Source organism: Salminus brasiliensis, chromosome 12 (genome assembly GCF_030463535.1).
Source record: "Salminus brasiliensis chromosome 12, fSalBra1.hap2, whole genome shotgun sequence".
In the NCBI taxonomy this organism is placed as follows: domain Eukaryota; kingdom Metazoa; phylum Chordata; class Actinopteri; order Characiformes; family Bryconidae; genus Salminus; species Salminus brasiliensis.
This window is the reverse complement of record NC_132889.1, coordinates 6,916,785-6,936,027: the sequence shown is the minus strand read 5'-3', so window position 1 is coordinate 6,936,027 and position 19,243 is coordinate 6,916,785. Positions and strand designations below refer to the sequence as shown.

Below are 19,243 nucleotides of genomic sequence, written 5' to 3'. Positions count from 1 at the left end.
TCTCTCCCTTTCAGATTTTGCGGAGTTCATCTTCTTGGGCATCTTCATGTCTGAGATGTGCATTAAGATATATGGACTGGGGACCAGGCCTTACTTTCACTCCTCTTTCAACTGTTTCGACTGCATCGTAAGTCCCCTGCTGTCCTTTCCCACAGTCCAGTGAGGGATTTCCCTTTAGTGAGTGACCCCAAGTGAAAAGCAAGGAGCGTTTTTAGAAGGTGGAGGTGTTTAATCATTTTTCGACTTTGATCCCTATTTGTTCTATATTTTTAGCGTACAGTCGGTTACAGACCATCATTTCACCCAGTGTAGTGTGAATCACCAGGCACTTGCTGAATTCAGTGGTGGGTAGCCACCCTTGTGCCCAGGGAGCAGTTAAGGGTTAGGACCCAGTAGGTAGTTTTTCTCAACGGCACCTCAGCTGTACTGGTCAAAGGGATTGATCCGTTGACCTTCCACTCCCAAGCCCTCAGCCATGATCTCTTCTCTAACCATTAGGCCATGGTTGCCCCATGTTAGGCCATGGCTGCCCCATAACTAGGCCACATATATTCTACATAACACAAATGCAAAGCTGCAACCATTGTACTTTATAAAATAGAAAGTACCACAGCTGTTTATATGAAGTCTTCTTCCACTCGCCAGTACAGCCAAAAAAGTAGTTCCGGTTACTTTTGCGATCCCTCCATTTTTCTGATAAGGTCAGAGCAAAAGCCTGTGTAAACTCCGCCCCCACACTCTTTGTCAGCGTTTTCTCTTACGACGTTCATGCCCTTTGTTCTTGTTGCTTGCTGTTATTGACAAAGCTTTAAATGTATGTGTTCTGTGTGTGTGTGTGTGTGTGTGTGTGTGTGTGCGTCCCTGTGTGTGTGTGTGTGGCAGGTCATATGTGGCAGCATTTTCGAGGTGCTCTGGGCTATGATCCAGCCTGGGACCTCGTTTGGGATCAGTGTATTGCGAGCTCTCAGGTTATTGAGGATCTTCAAGGTGACCAAGTGAGTCTCTCGCGTCTGGTGTTTGTCTCCAGGTCTTTCCCGTCCCCACATTTGTCCATTTCGCATACCCCTCTGTCCATCACCACTGTACATTGAAAGTATATAAACAGAAAGGTGAAATGCACATGGTTTTCCTTCATACTTTAAATGTAGTCAGTAAGCTAAGACATGTTTGTTTGGCTCAAGTTTGCTTCTGTAGTTTTGCGCTGGAACTACAAGGCTGATGTAGCCTAGAAGTAAAGGAGGCTTATGTACAGCAGTGTTGGTGCACTAGTCTTCAATTGTTAAGGCCAGACAATTTGACCAATGGCTGATTTTCTGGGTAGTTGTGTTTAAAGTAACAGGTAACACAGACATTTTTTACTTGTTGTTTAGACTTTCCAGGCCACGGCTATGGTGACCACACAACTGTGACTAGGTAGTTCTAACAGATGTGCGTGAACTTCAGACAGAGCATTCAAAGCGGACTTTGAGTGGTCCAGTGGATTAAGACGCTGACACTGTGATCCGAGGATTGCTGGTTTGAATCCTGGGTCATGTTGCTTGTCATCAGCAGCAAGAATCAAAGGGAGCACAATTGGCCTTGCTGTCTTAGGGGTGGGTTCAGGGCACTTTTTCCCCCTCCACATCACTCAGAGTGTGATGTTGGTTAGTACAGGCATCTGCCACACTCCGAGCTCCTAGCTAGTTTGAAAAGATGCAGTGGCTGGATTCACATATGTCCTAGTGTTGGGATCATTGCTAGTGATAGGGGATTAGGTAATTGGCCTTCAAAATTTTATAGAAAAGGGGGTAAAATTAGAAATACATTTTTAGAAAAACAGACAAAAAAAAAGACAACAAAACTTTAATAACATTTTTCCTACAGCCTTTACAGTTCTAGTAAGGGTCAGCTTACATTGACCCACCGTGCAATGTAGAAGACAACAACAATAACAGAAAAGGCACGAATATTAATTCACAGATCTGAAACCATTGTAAACACACCCTACAATTTAATTTATTTAGAGCCTGCCAGCTTGAACTACAGGCATCTTCACTAGTATTGCGACAGGACGTTAAGTCAAAAGGGTCTACTGAAGGATTCACTGTAAAACTGTATATGAAGCAAAAATGTACAGCATCTTATACAAGTATAAGCAACCTGATTAAAAAAAATAAAATAAACAAACATAATTTTTTTTTATAAACAACGTATCATCACAGTCACGCAAACTTTACAACTTTACAGAAGAAGGAAAAAACCTTTCAATGGAAGCCAATAGAAAATGATTTTCAATCATTTTTAAGCATATTTATTGGTCCTTCATCATGCAGTTGAATAAAAATCTGAAATAATGCAAAGAACAACTGAGAGATTCACATTATGTCAAAAAGGGAAAAGTGAAAAACGGCACAGTGGCCGCCCTGCTAACTAGCACCAGACCAGGACCAGGACCTAATTTGAGATTACATAGCAACTTGGTTTAGCCGTGCAGTTAGCATGATGCTAACTGGTGTACATAGGTTTTTATTACTAATTACCTACACTGGCTTCATAACACTAAATAATCAAACTTTAGGCACCGGACATGTCTTTGCTGATGGACTGCATTTGGGTAAAGGGGAATGCTGCGTAAATCAGAAGGTTAAACATGTCGTCTTATTAGACTGATGCTCTTTCTGATACTCCTCACTTTTCCCCCTCAGGTACTGGGCCTCTCTAAGGAACCTGGTGGTGTCGCTACTGAACTCCATGAAGTCCATCATCAGCTTGCTTTTCCTCCTCTTTCTCTTCATCGTGGTCTTTGCCCTTCTTGGCATGCAGCTTTTCGGAGGACAGTCAGTAGCACGACTTTATGATCTATTTATCTATTAAGAGATAATAACAAACGCTTAGACTATGTGCAGCTGTTGTTTCTCTTTTTCCCTGAAGTACAGACTTTGGTTTCAGCCACTGACTCCAGTAAAATTCAGCGGTTTGAAGATAGCGTATTTTTTTATTGTACTGTTCAGTTAAGTAAGAAACAATACCTGTAAAGGCGCTGTTAGTGTGAAACCACCATGAGCTAATCCATGAGATATGGATTTGGCCAAAAGATTCCTGAGTATATCGTCACTGTCCATTGACAGCATTTAGAGCATTTCTATTGGCCTGTTCAGTCAGAAGTATTTACACATTTTCCAGAGCAGCTGCAGGGTTTAAACCATGGAGAAAACTAAAACCAGACATCAGCGATATGTACCTTCAGCTCTCCTTATGTTCATAATGATTTGATATGTCTGTTTACCAACATATTGATAAAAGCACATCTTGAAACTCCGTTTTTTGTAAATTAGCAAAAAAAAAAAACCTGCGTTTTAGTGCTACAAACAAGGCCTAGATGTTCCCAAACTTTTGATGGGCTGTATATGTACTAATGGACATTTTCGGTTTGCAACACAGTCGTATAGTTAGTAGGCCTGACTGTGACTGAATTTGTATCAAAGGGAAACGGGCCAGAATTAGCCTGTGGATCAGTGTCTAGGCTAGCAGTCAGCATTGATTGAGCACCGCTGGGACTTCCAGTGGTTGTATCATAGATTTGCATAATGCATGCTGGGTATTGTAGTGAGAGAACGCTGATGAATGCAAACATTAACGCTGTTCATTTTTGTCATTTTTCTTCTAGGTTTAATTTTGAAAGCGGCACACCCCCAACAAACTTTGATACCTTTCCAGCAGCAATAATGACAGTGTTTCAGGTCAGTAAAAATGACTCACATAATAATACAACAGTAGTAACAGACACATGCGTCCAAATGTTTGTGGACACCCCTTCTAATGCATGTGCTCCGCTACTTTAAGTTTCAAAAGTTTTACTTTTAAGTGCACACCCACAACACTCTGTGTGAGAAGTATTGCCAATACAATGGGTCCCCTCTGGAGCAGATAAACATGAACCTATTGGTGCCATGCCTAATGCCATTATTTTTCCACAGATTCTGACAGGGGAAGACTGGAACATGGTGATGTATGATGGGATCGAGTCTCAGGGAGGAGTCAACAAGGGCATGGTCTTCTCCATTTTCTTTATCGTTCTCACGCTGTTTGGCAACTGTATCCAAACTCGCATGAAGACACTTTTGCCTTTTTCCTTTTTTTGACATAATGTGAATCTGGCAGTCCTTTACATTATGTCAAAAGTTCATGATAAATGGACCAACAGAAATGCTCCAAATTTATTTTTACTTTGACTTCCATTGAACGTTAAGAAGTTATTTCTTTGTCTGTAAAGTTCTGGACAGTTCCCAGTTGGTCTGTTTTATATGTTGTGTATGCCTGCGAAACTACACACACACACAGTTGTATTAACTTGTATTCATAAGCTAATGCCTATAGTGAATTTGCCCTAACCCTGCGTGTTCAGACACCTTACTGAATGTATTCTTGGCCATCGCTGTGGACAATCTGGCCAATGCACAGGAGTTGACCAAGGTACTGTATACACACACACACACAAACACACAAATATGTAATCAGAAACCACTGTTTTGTGAGTATATATGTACGTATGTATTTATTTATGTGTAAGCTAATGTTAATAATAGAGTAATTGTAGAAGTATAGGTGCACATTTCTGTCATTTCAGACACAACTCAATTTTGTAAATGAAAAACGTTAAGGTACCAAACAGGGTCTTCAGGGTGAATTTACTGCCATTGTTGTGTAGATGCAGATATATGCAGATGAGGATGTTATAAGAACACAAGATCACATTTTTCTTATCCTATGTTTTAGACACAAAAATGTAGCAAAAAAATAGCTGTCACTGTCAATTGTAAATAATATGTATACTAAGAATTGTCACTGTCAGTTCTACATAAACTAAGAGTTTTCACTGTAAATATGTACACTAAGAATTGTCACTATAAATTCTATGTATACTAAGAATTGTTACTGTTAATTCTACATGAACTAAGATTTTTTACTGTGAATTCTACGTATACTAAGAATTTTCACTGTAAATTATATGTATACTAAGGATTGTCACTGTCAGTTCTACATAAACTAAGAACTTTCACTGTAAACTCTACATATACTAAGAATGTTCACTGTAAATCCTACATATACTAAGAATTCCTGCTATAAATTCTACATAAACTAAGATTTTTTCCTGTGAATACTACATACACTAAGAATTGTCACTGTTAGTTCTAGCGCTACGTATACTAAGAAGTTTCACTGTAAAGGATATGCATACTAAGGATTGTCACTGTCAGTTCTACATAAACTAAGAATGTTCACTGTGAATACTACATACACTAAGAATTTTCTATTTAACGTGTTTTTTTTAGTACAGAACTGGAGAGGCTAAGCTAATGTTGCCAACAAACACTGGCCTGTCACCAGCATCTTAATAAATACATGTTCAGTTGGCTTCTTCAAATGTTTGCCGAAAACAAATTGATGTGGTTTGGAACACTTTACGACTTATTAAATCTCTCCCCATAGCTGCAATAGCTGATCGGCCAATTTTTGAAATTGTTTTAATTACAGATTAAATGTTTAAATTAGGTTTATCCATGAAATTTTACTACATTGTTTTGTACTTGTTTATATTGCTTTTCAGCAGATTTGTTAAGCAAACAAATGACAATTTCTAAATACGTATTTATGGCTGTAAGATTGGTGACAGTCCAGATCCATTGTTTGTTAGCAACATTAGCCTAGCATCTCCTATTCTAAACTCAAGAAGCACACATCAGATTTTTAACATGTCTTGGCTGACTGACTGCATCTTGGGTCCGTGATTAATCATGTTCATGTGAATTTTTGCCAAACTTTTCCTCAACGTTAAACATTGAGATAATGAACTTTAACATTAGCATTGCGACTTTTGGAAAACTTGATGTAGCTTAGCTTTGGTTTTCCTCATTACCTGTTCTTGTTTCTTGCATTTAGGATGAACAGGAGGAAGAGGAGGCGGCCAATCAGAAAATTGCTCTTCAGAAGGCTAAAGAGGTGGCTGAAGTGAGTCCACTGTCCGCAGCCAATCTCTCCATTGCAGCGTGAGTATCTTTCATACTTTCTTTCTTCCTCACACTCATTCTTTCTTTCTCCCTCCCTCTTCCTTTCTCCCTGGCTCTTTCTCCGTTACACAGCAGCAATCTTTGATCTCTGACATTTGCCCACCTTCTGTGAGGACTAGACCTCCTTTGATTCCTCTTCTGTGCGAAAGGGCAAACGCTTCCTGTTCTCCCTCAAGGGAACGCTCTAGGAACTCCACATGCTGCCTAATTTACTCAAAGGCCACCATTCTTCATGTGATCATGTATGGAATTAAAGGGCGGGCATGCGTGTACACACATGCACCCATTCACCCACCCATGCAAGCTAGAGAAAGCACCTGACCTATATCAGCACTTTGTGACTGGTACCAAGAAAAGCTTTAAAGGACCCATATGCTAAATTCTTCATTGAGGTTTACTTACAACGTTTGCACAGCTTTATGTTCCAGGAACGTTCAGAATTCATTAACACAACTGTTTTCCAACCTCTCTTAATTCTGCAGAAATTAACATGTTTCTGTTGCTGCAAATTTAAAACTGGTATAAGATCAGTGAGCTCTGATCTGATTGCCTATCCTGTATTGTGCTTCATTCTAAAAGCACTCAGAGCTGAAATACTCATGTGTACTGCAGTATGAATGGGCGGGGCTAAAATGCAGTAGGATGAATCGTTGTGTTTATTTTGAATAGGCCAAAATTTCTTTGCCAAATCCCACCCACTAGTTACACGCCTAAATTGACTAACATAGCAATGAATTTTAAAAGAGCTTCTTAGAAATGACACCTCCTTTAAATCTTAAATATTGTTTATTTATTATCCATTTAATTCTTATTTAAGAAGCAAAAGATTAACCGTGTTAAAGACAACATATAAAACAAATGCATTACAAATAATATATTAACTTTTATTAATGATTTCAAGTTAATATATTGCTACAATGTAGCTTTTTATATCTGACTATGAAATGTAATCTTTTTATTAAGTTATAATAATGTTATAATAAGTACTTCTAATTTCTTTGCATTTGTGTTTGAACTGAATGGATTGTTGCAGTAAATAATCCAGTAAAGGAGTCTTTATATAAGAGGTTTATTTACAGAGATGAGATTTGTGACAGTCCAGGTCCTGTGTTTGTTAGTAACATTTACCAGGCATCTCCTGTTCTCAAATAAAGAAGCAAACGTTACACATCTTACTTGTCTTGCCTGATCGACTACATCTGTGGTCAGTGATCAATTATGTTCATTTGAAATGTTGCCGAGCTATTCCTTTAACCTCAGTAATTACTGTAGTTACAGAGATGATGATAACAATATTAGAAACAGTTTTTCTTCCAATGAACCCTGACCCCTAAAGCGGATCTGCGAGGAAATACAGTGTCTGGAGCTGGAGTTTTATTTTTGTCTGTTTATTAACGGACATAAATTATTTTTCGGTTACTGGTTACGGGTCTGACAGTAATGATACCGTATTGTCATATTGCACACCTATGGAAAACCGTTTTAGCCTACAATTCTACCAGCGATTCAAGCTGTGACTAAATTTGTATTGTAATATTTATAATCTTTATAAACTTTATAATCCAGTACAAACCTTAACGTAATGAATACTAGTGATCCATTGATTTACATGGAGTATCATGCTTTCTATAATTGCAGTTATTACATTATTACATTTAACTTGGACATTTAACTTATACTATACTATACTATACTACTATAAATGTCATAGTATGTACTTGAAAGTGGATTTTTTTACTAGTAAAATCTCATTCGACTATTTTAACAGTTTCAGTGGTAAAAAATAACTATTGATATGGTTATTGAAGGTTTTATTTGTAAAAATGGAATAATGAATATAAATTACATTAATATGAATATGCTGTTCTGACAGAATGACTTGCCATAATGACTTTATAGATCTGTAGATCTGATATTATTACTAATTAAATGGTCATAGTTCACGTTTGACAGTATAACTTCTGCTAGTAAAAACTCATATCTGGAATTACAATTTTACTGGTAAAAAAAGTACTAGTAGCTATCTTTATTTGGACATTTTACTAGTAAAAATTTAATTATTCATTTAAATCTTCACATTAAGAATATGTTGCCCTGGCAATGTGACTAGTCAGAATGGCTTTATATATGTGTACATATATATATACATATACAAATATAGATTTATACATAAATAATGGAGAAGTTCAACTAGTAAAAAAATTTTCTTTATTAACAAACACTAAGATACGACTCAGATCGCTGGTGGCATTTTAGGCTAAAATGGTAGGCCATGCGCACCCCCATGTGTGTATATGTGTATGTGTGTTAGAGACTCTGCTGTTGCGTCTCTGACGTGCTGTTTCCCTCCTCAGCGTGACCGTTCACTCTGAGCGTCTCAACACTTCCGAACCCTTTCTGGACTGGTATTTATGCACTACTCTTTTTTTATTCTTTTCTTCTGCTCGTCCCCTGTTCCCTTCCCGTCTGCTCCCAGCCTCGGTGCTTTTGGTTGGTGTATGAAAACGCTCTTCCCTGCTAACACCCCCCCCAGCCCCCTGCAGTGTGCCTGAGGGATGGGATGGGTCTTCCACTTCATCCTTCTCCCTCTCCCCTCTCTCTATCTTCTTTGCTTTATCTCTGCCGACTCTCTTTTTCATCATCCTGTCCTGTTTTTTTTTTATTTCCTCCCTTTTGTTCTTACTCACTCACTTGCCCAAAGAAGTGAGCCTGTATCCTGTAGACTCTGTAGATCTTTCTTTCCATCTCTATCTCTCTCTCTCTCTCTCTCTATTTATCTTTATGTATCTCTCTCTCTCTCTCTCTCTCTCTCTCTCTCTCTCTCTCTCTCTCTCTGCTCTGTGGGTGCATTTTTCCCAATCTAGCGCCCTCTTGGTGTCACTGCAGTAGCTGTGTGAGTAGAATAGAGGCTCGATGGCGGAAACCCTTCTACATTCCTCTGTTCACATCCGTCACACCTTCAGAACAATTATTACTCTCTCTCTCTCTCTCTCTCTCTCTCTCTCTCTCTCTCTCTCTCTCTCTTGCTGTCATTCTCCCTTTCTTTCTTTCTTTCTTTCTCTGTTGTCTCTCTTGTCCTCTCTCTCTCATTTCTATCTTGTGTTTTTCTGTATCTTATTTGCTCTCTCTCTCTCTCTCTCTCTCTCTCTCTCTCTCTCTCTCTCTCTCTCTCTCTGCAGTAAGGAGCAGCAAAAGAATCAGAAGAACCACAAGGGTTCCAAGTCAATATGGGAGCAGCGCACCAGTGAGCTACGGAGGCAGACGCTAATGACCAGCAGGGAGGCGCTCTACAACGAGCTGGACCCAGAGGACCGCTGGAAGGCAAGTAGAAGGAAAGCTCGGTTACACTCAGCAATGAATTGCGTATATGTATTTACAGTGGCGTGCAACATGTTGATCAACATTTGTATATTATTATTTGTAATTTTTACATTATTTTAGAGTACAAAACTGAAAGGAGCGCCATGCAAAGTTTGGCCCTTCTTATGAGATTGGAGCTCTCAGATACCTTTTACCAAACTTTCAGATCTTAATTTGCTTGTTAGGGCTGTAAACCAGGAAAACAGTTCCTTATAAGAGAGATCTGCTCATTGCTAAAAAGGCAAATCAGAATCCCCTCTGTACCGCAAAAGGGTCTTCAGGAATATTGTGCAGGAAGACTCTGTCGTTGCGGTTCACTATTTTACTGTGCAGCAACTCTTGCACAAATATGACCGTTATGGAAGAGTCATCTGAAGAAAACCTTTCCTGCTTCCAAATTCAGTGTCAGATGTTTTCAAAGTAACATCTAAACAAGCCCTGATGCATTTCTGAAACAAGTCCAGTGGACTAATGAAGGTAAAATAGGGCTTCAAGTAACTCAGCGGTCTAATGTTCTACCACTATTTAGTCCCCCGACCTAAACATTCTCAGGAATCTGTGGATAGAGGCTCCAAGTTGCTTAGTGGCCTAATGTGCTTCCGCTATGGCCCAGGGGTTGCAGGTTCGAGTCCCCAGCCATGCCGCTTTGACATCAGCGGCCGGAGTCTGAGAGAGCACAGTTTACCATGCTCTCTCTCCGGCTGTGTCTGGGTGCTCTTTCCTCTTCAGTCTTAAGCGATGTTGGCTGGCACAGGTTACTGTTATTTGGTGCTTTCGACCGGTAGATGGCGCTCCGGTAGTCCTCACCCTCCTAGTGTTGGAAGCATTGCTAGTGCTAGTAGGGGCTACAAACAGATGGGTTAAGGTTCCCCAAGCAAGAACTGAGCATGCAGGGACCCCAAACATTTGCTTGTCATTTTGAAAAAAAGAAATAAATAAAGAAATAAATTTTATAAAATTGAATAAAAATTTATATATACATTAAAGAAATTGTTAATTTTGTAACATTTCAACATGAATTTAAATTCAGGTAATCTTTTACTTGTTTAACTATTCAAACAGAAATTTTGACCACGGCTGCCCAAACTTTTGCATTCCAACAGAAGCAAACTTCTGTGCTACAGTTTCTAATTCGGTCAGATGTAAAGCTTGTCCAGCTTAGCAACAGTTGCTACGGAACTTTTCTGTGTGGAATCCCCTTTCTAACTCTTTGCGTCTTGTCAGGTGTCTTATTCCCGCCACATCCGCCCCGACATGAAGACCCACTTGGACAGACCGCTAGTTGTGGACCCTCAGGAGAACCGCAACAACAACACCAACAAAACGCAGCCGGGCGAGACCCAGCGGAGCAGTCAGGAGCTTCTGCACAAACCTCAGGCCTTCCATCCCACTGGGCCCGGACGGCCACTGGAGAGAGGAGAGTCCACCGAGTCTAACCGGAGCCGCAGGGACCCAGACAACCAGACCAGCACCCGAACGTCACCGTGTGGCATCGAGGGGCCGGAGGGAGGCACGAAAGAGCCCCACCGCAGACGAGCGGGCCAGGGCGGACAGAGCGGACGCTCGCGCCAGCACCGCAAGGCGGAGGGAGGGACGGAGTGGGAGCACGGTGACGGGGTGGAGCGCAAGCAGAGGCGGCATCGCCACGGTGACAAGGAGGGGAAGCGGGACAGAGGAGAGCAAGGAGAGAGAGTGCGGCATCGAACCCGAAAGTACGTTGAGCAGAGCGCTTATTTTTTAGATGAAGCCCAGCATGTTTAACATGACATTTCTAGCTGGACACACTTGACCACACTTCTTAAAATGAATAGATGTTTAGTTGAATGTTGGTTAAATGTCTCTCTCTCTCTCTCTCTCTCTCTCTCTCTCTCTCTCCAGGGATGGCCCCACTCTGTCCACCACCCGGCCTATTCAGAAGACTCTGTCCAGGCAGAACAGCCAGTACAGCGAGGATCTGGACAACGTCATGAACAGCAAGCTGGCCACTCAGCCACTGGTGCCCTCGTCCACCCGCAAACACTCCACACCCCACAGCAGCCTGCTGAGCCTGACCAACAGCACCCACGGCACCCTCCTGGGCACAGAGAGCAGCCTCATCCTCACCAACCCAGCCTCCACCACCACAAACCTCGCTAACCTCGCCAACCTCGCTAACCTGGATACCAAGCCGGACTACACCTCCATAGACATGCCGCCCATTTTCCCGTCCACCAACGCCATCCTACAGGGTAGGGAAATTATTCAGTATAGGCTTCTGTAATTCTGTACGGTAATATACTGTGGTTATCTATTCAAAGCTTCTGTTAAATGATTTGATTTGATCATCACTTGGATATTAATGTTATTATTCACTCTTGATGTTCTGCAGCTTTCTCAGTCATTTTAGAATCGTCTACAGCTCCGGTCATCATTCTGGACACAGAACTCCTTACGGCTGTTCTTACTGCTCTGCATTTTCCACAGCTTCCTCTTAAATTTTTAAAGCCTTTAAGAAGTTGTATTAGAATTGTCGGGGATGGGGAGTACTTAGGATACATGTATTTGAAGTACCTCTTTCAAATACAAAATAGGAGGTTGATGGAAAGGGCTTTTTTAGTTTGTATTTTTTAGTTTGTATTTTGGAGTCCTCTATATGGTGACATCATAAAAATACCAAACAGTGCATACAACATGTGATTTACTCAGTATCTACTTAGTAATTTGCCCAAGAGATCAGTCACTGAGATTCAGAAAACTGTTCCAACAAAAAGTGAGAAATGTGGAGGTTGGCAGCTTTCTTATGATTTTTAGCATTAATTGCTACAATTCATAAAGACACCATAGAAGGCAAGTTGTGGTTTAATGTGTAAATAGTAAGTATGTGATTTTAGTCGGGGTGAAAAATGCTCAGATGTTGTGTAACAAGCCTGTTTACCACCCTGTTATTTTACCTCAGAAGGAAACAGGCTAATTTTCCTTTACCAAAACATTGTATTCAGAATTATATCTGAATTATATCAAAAATATATTATATCAGAATTAGTGTGGCTGTCCTCTCTTTGTGTCCTCTCAGTGCTGTTAGCAAACTAAAGAGATTGTAGTCTATTAGCCATCTCCCAAACTCACTTCCCCAGGTCTTACATCTCTTTATGATGTGAGTTTAGCTCCCGTTTGGTTCGGCTGAGGTATTCCAGTTTGTTTAGAGGGAGCGGGAGGACAATGGTAGTGGAGTGATGGTATAAGCTACTATTGACTATTAAGCGTTAGCTTTTAGGCTAGGGCAGATCCCTGTTTGGTAGGGAAGACTGTAAGGGACTACAGAGACAAGCCGTTCGTTAATAGGGAAGACTATAAAGAACTACGGCAACAGTCTGCTTTTTAAAAGGGTAGACTAACAAACTTCTGAAGCAAGCTGCTCTTTGGTAGGGAAAACTGTAAGAAATTTCGCAAACAAGGAGCCTTCCAGAAGGGTTAATGAGCGATTTCTTAAGTTCATGAGTGATACCAAAACTTTGAATGTTGCAGGGCAGAGGCAAGTCTCCTGAGGCTTTTTGATCTCTCCAAAACTAAAGATTGAAACGATGTTCGTACAAAAGGCCAGTATTGCTGTGTCAGTGTAGTCCATATGAAGCGCCTTTGAGGGTCTTGTGCTGAACAATTGTTCCGCAGGTTGGTCTGATGTCCTTTGATGTGTGAAAATCTCTGCCTCAGCTTTTTCCTTTGCCGAAACTTTTCCGTCCCACAGTCAATAAGAATGCCAACACAGAGCCACTGCCGAAGAAGGAGGACACAAAATGTGACGACGACGACGATGAGAAAGATGACGGAGGGCCTAAACCAATGCCTCCTTACAGCTCCATGTTCATCCTGTCCACTACCAACCCGTGAGTTCTCAGTGTTTCCAAATAACCTGTGAATCCATAACCATGTTTACACCTGACTAGTATCTCTGGTGTACTCTGATGAGATTTTAGCCACATACATTTACACTGGGTAGTCAAATGCGTCTCAGGTTAATCAAACTGAAATCCGATTGCTGAGTGGGATGGAATTTGCAAATTTGCCCATTTCACTGCAATTATTATTGGTGGTTAAGTTGTACTGGGAGGAGGTTTTGGTTGGCGATCGAGTCTTGGTGAGACGGATATATTTACACTGCTATACCATGTGTCTCAAATGCACCTCAGACCACCTCCTGAAGTGATCAGACTTGTATCTGGTTTAAAAGGCATCCTTGGTGGGTTTACACTTGCATTGATGTGTGTTTTTCGGCCGTATCCAGATATAATCCTAATATTTAAGATACGCATGAAGTGTCCAGGTACAAACGGGTTCCATGAGAGTGTATCTGCCACGCTAAACAGATTACTCTTGAATTAGAATCGATGCAGAGAATGAGAACAAATCCTGAAAATAAAAATAGTTTACAGGATGTAATTGAAAGCAGGAACAAAGTCAAGTACAAACTTGAGCTACTTTGAAAAGTGCTAAACCAGTCATTTAACCAGAAAGTTGTTGGTTTCTGGTACTGTGACTAGTAGTAAATAGTGAGTACAAGAAACACTGATCCCCAAAAGGCTTAAAGCTAATGATGAAAAAAAAAGAATGTCAGCCACTGCTGCGTTCTCTTCACTGGCTTACTGTAGCTGCCCGAATCAGATTCAAAACCCTGACGCTGGCCTACAAAGCCAAGAACGGACCAGCCTCTCCATACTTGATGGCAATGGTCAAAAGCCGGTCTGCACCTAGAGCCCTTCGAGCTTCAAGTACGGCTCGGCTCGACCCGCCATCCCTCAAAATCCGCGGAAGACAAGCGTCCAGGCTCTTTTCTGTCCTGGCACCAAAGTGGTGGAACGAGCTTCCCCTGGGTGTCCGAACGGCCGAGTCGCTCGCTGTCTTCAAACGCAGACTGAAGACCCACCTCTTCCGAGAGTACTTGGGCGAATAGAGTACTATGGTCGCCTTATTGTCTTGTGTTTAGTAATGTCTAAAGCTTAGAGGTTTCTTTTGAATTATTAGTCTATTCTAACTAGCTAAGGTTTTTTCTTGGGTAAACAACAAAGCACTTTGTAAGTCGCTCTGGATAAGAGCGTCTGCTAAATGCCATAAATGTAAATGTAAATGTAAGAAGATTTGTATTTCGTATTATTTGCGCTTTTGCGCTTTGCACAATTTTAGAGTGGGGAAAAAATAAAGGAAAAGTACACCATGCAAAAGTTTGGGTCCCAGACCTTAATTAGCTTGTTAGGGCTGTAGCTTATTCATAGTCATCATTAGGAAAAGCCCAGTGATGCAAATTTCAAAGCTTCATATTTACTATAAATCCCCCTGATTTTGGTTCCATTGCAAATAATGTTGATATGGATACAAAGCAAACCAGAACTAACATCTTACAGTGTATAATTTTTTTGCTTGGTGTAGACCAGGAGAAGCATCTGCTAAATGCCTTAAATGTAACCGAACTACAAGTATAAACACACTCTAAAAAAATAATGCCCACGAAGCAGGAGAACCCTATAAGAAGAAAGCCTTTTCAGGTAACCAAGAAATGGCAGTTAGCAGGAACGATGGAGGTCATGTTGTGGCCTGGAAGACCAAGAAAACTGTGAGAGAATTGCTTGTAGGATCGCTAGAAATGTCAATCAAAGCCCTTGTTTGACTGCAAAAGACCTTCAGAAGGATGCACGAATATAAACCTGCACAAATATGAGCAGAATGGAAGAGTCCATAATCCTTTCTTGCATCCTCACCACAATATCCAGCATCAGGTGCTTTCAAAGGGACACCTTTCGCAAGGAAGTATGGGTCTAAATTCTAGAAAGACTAGAATTGAAAGACTCCTAGCTAGCTGCAAAAAGTGTTTCCAAGCTGTGATACATGTCAAACGGCGCTTTACTCAACAACTGACCTAAACGCTCACTTCTTTTTCCTGTTATTTCTGTTATTGTGACACTATAAACAGACCAGGGGTGCTTCAATTTTTGCATGACACTGTGTCAGATGCTTTGCACCGCTCTGGGTGTTTTATTACACTTATAAATGCCATTATTATATTATATTATAGCACTGTCTAAGCTCTGTAGTTACTGGAGTGAAGGATTAAAGCATCTATCCATACTGTATAAGAGCTGAACAGTTGTTGTTTGTGTTCCTTCAATGTGTGTGTTGTAGGTTTCGGAGGTTGTGTCACTATGTCGTGACTCTGCGGTACTTCGAGATGTGTATTCTGCTAGTCATTGCTATGAGCAGTATAGCTCTGGCTGCTGAAGACCCCGTGTGGCCCGAATCCCCTCGAAATAATGTGAGCCATACGTCTTATTTCCTAACGCTGTGCTTCTGTAATACCTTCCTATATTCACACAAGTTGTTTAACCTTCCTGGCTATATATAAAGTGGCTAGGTAAGTGAACCCTTCAAGATTACCTGGGTTTACTGGAAGTGCTGTTACTGTCTTTTATTGAGCACACAACTATGAGTAAACAACTATAGTGTAGGCTAGAAAAAGTAAGTGAACCTCTGTGTTAAGGAGGAGAAATGGAAACTGTGGGTTCCACAGGTGCTTTGTCCATTAAATAAAGGCACACAAAGGCAAGGTTACTGAAGAAATATTGGTTAGTGTTAACTAATGCCTTAGTGCTAATATAGCACTAGCACCAGATAGCATTTAGCCACCGATTGCTACGGACTGAAACTGCATCGTCTTTAGCAACAAATCCAGGTTCTGTTTGGGATCCGTCGATGGTCAGGTTTAAGTATGGAGGCTTATCCTTTCACTCTAACCACAAAAACACCAAAACCCTATTCCGGATATAAAGCATTAAGGGTTGGGGTCTGCCTTGCTGCATTAGGGCCCGAATCCCTTGCAATCATTAATGGAACATTGAATTCCAAGGCTTTTCAAAACATTAAATTAAATGAGATTGGAAAGGCAGCAGTTCATGAAATCAAGCTGAAAAGACGCTGGGTAATGCAACAGGACAATGACCCAAAACGCACTTAATCCTATGAAGATACAGGACACATATGGTGGTTATTGCTCCTTGAGGGGATCTGAAGGCTATTAAATTCAAGGGTTTACTTACTTTTTCTAGCCTGCACTGTTGATGTTTACTCAGTGTGGATGTTTACTCAGTATGAACAGTGCGACAGTGTTTGTGTGCTAGTCAGGTTGTGTTTGTCTACTACTGTGACATAATTTATTAATAATCTATTCAGAAATCCAGGAAATTTCAGAGGATTCACATATAATGTGCCTTTACACTTTTTTGCGCGATTTCTTTTCCTATGTGGAATGTTTTACACATAAATTATTACAAATCAAATCCTGATATTTGCATCAGTTCACCCATAGGAAATGTCTGGGCCCTCTAGAATAGCTATTGCATCCGTCCAAGAGAACACTTTGTCAGTCCATCAGTTTTTTCTATCCAGTTGCTTATTCATCCATCAGTCCATCTATCCAGTCCTGTGTTCTATGAATCCATCCAGAATACCCATCCGTCCAGCTATTTTTTCAGTGTGCTTTATCCTCAGCTGTGCTTTACTACAACTCCATGTTCCTTGCTGTCTGCAGGTCCTGCGTTACTTTGACTACGTTTTCACTGGTGTGTTCACCTTTGAGATGCTTATAAAGGTAAGACCTCAGAACCTCACAGATGTTTCATAGTGGAGTTTTACAGATGTTTCTAAGACAGGGGGTGTTATATATTATATTCAAATGTTTATATTATATTATTATATGATATTAAATCATTTTTTGACATTTATCCCTTTTTAGCATAACTTGAAACTGGCAGTGGTCTTTCACATTGTGTCCTAATTTCATGATGAATAGACCAACAGAAATAAATAAATCTTTTAAAATTAACTTTCATTAATATATATGTATATATATGTGTGTGTGTGTGTGTGTGTGTGTGTGTATATTCCCACTCACCTTCTTTCTTCCCCTCAGATGGTAGATCTAGGTCTGGTGCTTCATCAGGGCTCTTATTTCCGTGACCTGTGGAACATTCTGGACTTTATTGTGGTTAGTGGTGCCCTGGTGGCCTTCGCCTTCACGTAAGTGTCCTCCAGGATGACCCCCTCCCCTTCCCTCCCCTTTGCTATACCCATCATTCTCCTAGCCCACCCTTACCCCACCCCACGCCTGCTGCCCTGCCCCTTCACCCCCTACCAGCCAAACGACACAGTGCAGCCAGCATAACCCCCGGCACCCTCGAGCGCCAACCTTTCTGCCTGTCTGTCCCTCTCTTCTACTCATTATCACTCTGTCGCTCTCTTTCTCCCTGTTCCTGCCCACTGTCTTATCTCAGCATTCTTACAAATAAAGAAGAACCATGTGTGAAGAATCTTTTAAGGGCTTAAAGAAGTGTATATAAAGGTTCTTTACACTCATGTTGTACAAAAATGGTTCCTTATGGAGCCAAAACATTTTTCTTCCTATGGAACGCTTTTGCCGCATCATTATTTTTACATTAGTGCACAGCCTAAAAGTATAGAAGCAAGCAAATTCCGTTCAAAAAAATAAATTAGTTAGCCCACAACCAGCATAAGACAGCATATTTATATTCATATTTAGTTTACCAACATTATTCTTAGCACTTTTTAAAAAAATAGATTCTGTTCTCTTGTATTGGTATTCTCCTTGATAACATCCCTTATATTGAGCAGTTGTTAATTCCTCACATGCTCCTGATGTAACACACCTGATTGAGTCGATGAAGGCTTCAGGAGCATCTGAATGGGGGAATCAGATGAATCTAATTAGAGCTACAATAAAAACTCTGCAGGAACTTCAACAGGAGCTAAGCCCATTACCAGTCAGTCACTGCTGACTGTTCCTACCCTTCCTTCTAGCGTTTCTTTTAGCCACACTAATTCTGTACGTTTGGCATCTCCTTCCTTCCTCCCTCTCTTCCTCCCTCCCCTCCTCTTCTTCACCCATGAATGCCAGAGCCTCTGCCTGTTGCCAGACTCCCCTGCCGTAACCCCTTTGCCCTCATTTCCGTGGGGGTGGCGACCCCGGGCACCTTTAACCCTTTAGTGCCCAGGACACCATGAACTTCCCAGAACTGGAACCATACCAGATAGTGAAAATGGACCCAGGGAGGTGGGTGGAGAAGTGGAGAAGGTAGTGAGAGGTAAGGAGAGGAGGACTGCAGGATTCAACGTCATGGAAGCAGGTTAGGAGCACTTTCAAATACTTTTGGCAGTCATGGGCTGCTGTAGACGCTGTGAGAGTGGCAATCGCTGGGGTCCAAGCACTCCTCACCATGGTGGAGCCATGACAATTGTGGGCTGTGGTAGATGCTGGGAAGGCTTAACCATAGTTTGCATGTTAGATGGCAAGTGGCAATCGCTGGGGTCCAAGCACTCCTCACCATTAACTAGTCGCAACAGTCATGGGCTAGTGTAGATGCCATGAGAGCTTGGCCATAGTTTACATATTACCTCGTAAGTGGCAATGTAATGTCGCTGGGGTCTAAGCACTCCTTACCAGTGATTATAGAATGGCCTGTATTTATTAGCAAAGTTGGTTCTCAATAGAAGTTTTTCTAACATTGACTCTTTTTTTGGCCATGTTTTTAACACATAACTTAAAGCATATAAATTTTTAGACATGACTTGTATTTGCTAGTTTATTTACTCAATAAACATATGTGTTTTAGTCTCAGACTGCACTTGAGTGCCCAATAATTTCCATAACCTATAAATAGAATGAGTTTATAATGCTTATACTGTGGAAACAAGCTAGATCCACTACTCAGACATTTAGCTACTTTTTAGATTAACGACTGTAATATATCTTAAATACAGGAATACCAGTAACTAAAAAAAAAAGGCTAAAAAGAGTT

At 40.9% G+C, this 19,243-nt stretch overlaps 1 protein-coding gene across 20 annotated transcripts in view; it reads left to right on the top strand.

Annotated features, from left to right (window-relative positions):
- The window catches only part of cacna1aa (calcium channel, voltage-dependent, P/Q type, alpha 1A subunit, a), a 172,403-nt gene that overhangs the window by 59,108 nt on the left and 94,052 nt on the right, over positions 1-19,243 (top strand). For 13 of the 20 annotated variants that reach the window (XM_072694455.1, XM_072694459.1, XM_072694457.1 and 10 more), the window contains exons 12-26: positions 15-127; positions 883-995; positions 2,685-2,816; positions 3,647-3,719; positions 3,957-4,074; positions 4,385-4,452; positions 5,920-6,026; positions 8,402-8,452; positions 9,227-9,368; positions 10,632-11,119; positions 11,286-11,635; positions 13,132-13,270; positions 15,558-15,687; positions 16,960-17,019; positions 17,341-17,447. In XM_072694455.1, the coding sequence (XP_072550556.1) occupies positions 15-127; positions 883-995; positions 2,685-2,816; positions 3,647-3,719; positions 3,957-4,074; positions 4,385-4,452; positions 5,920-6,026; positions 8,402-8,452; positions 9,227-9,368; positions 10,632-11,119; positions 11,286-11,635; positions 13,132-13,270; positions 15,558-15,687; positions 16,960-17,019; positions 17,341-17,447 (2,191 nt within the window). The remainder of the gene's footprint in view (positions 1-14; positions 128-882; positions 996-2,684; positions 2,817-3,646; positions 3,720-3,956; positions 4,075-4,384; positions 4,453-5,919; positions 6,027-8,401; positions 8,453-9,226; positions 9,369-10,631; positions 11,120-11,285; positions 11,636-13,131; positions 13,271-15,557; positions 15,688-16,959; positions 17,020-17,340; positions 17,448-19,243) is intronic. The other 7 variants (XM_072694470.1, XM_072694462.1, XM_072694471.1 and 4 more) reach the window with 1 other exon arrangement.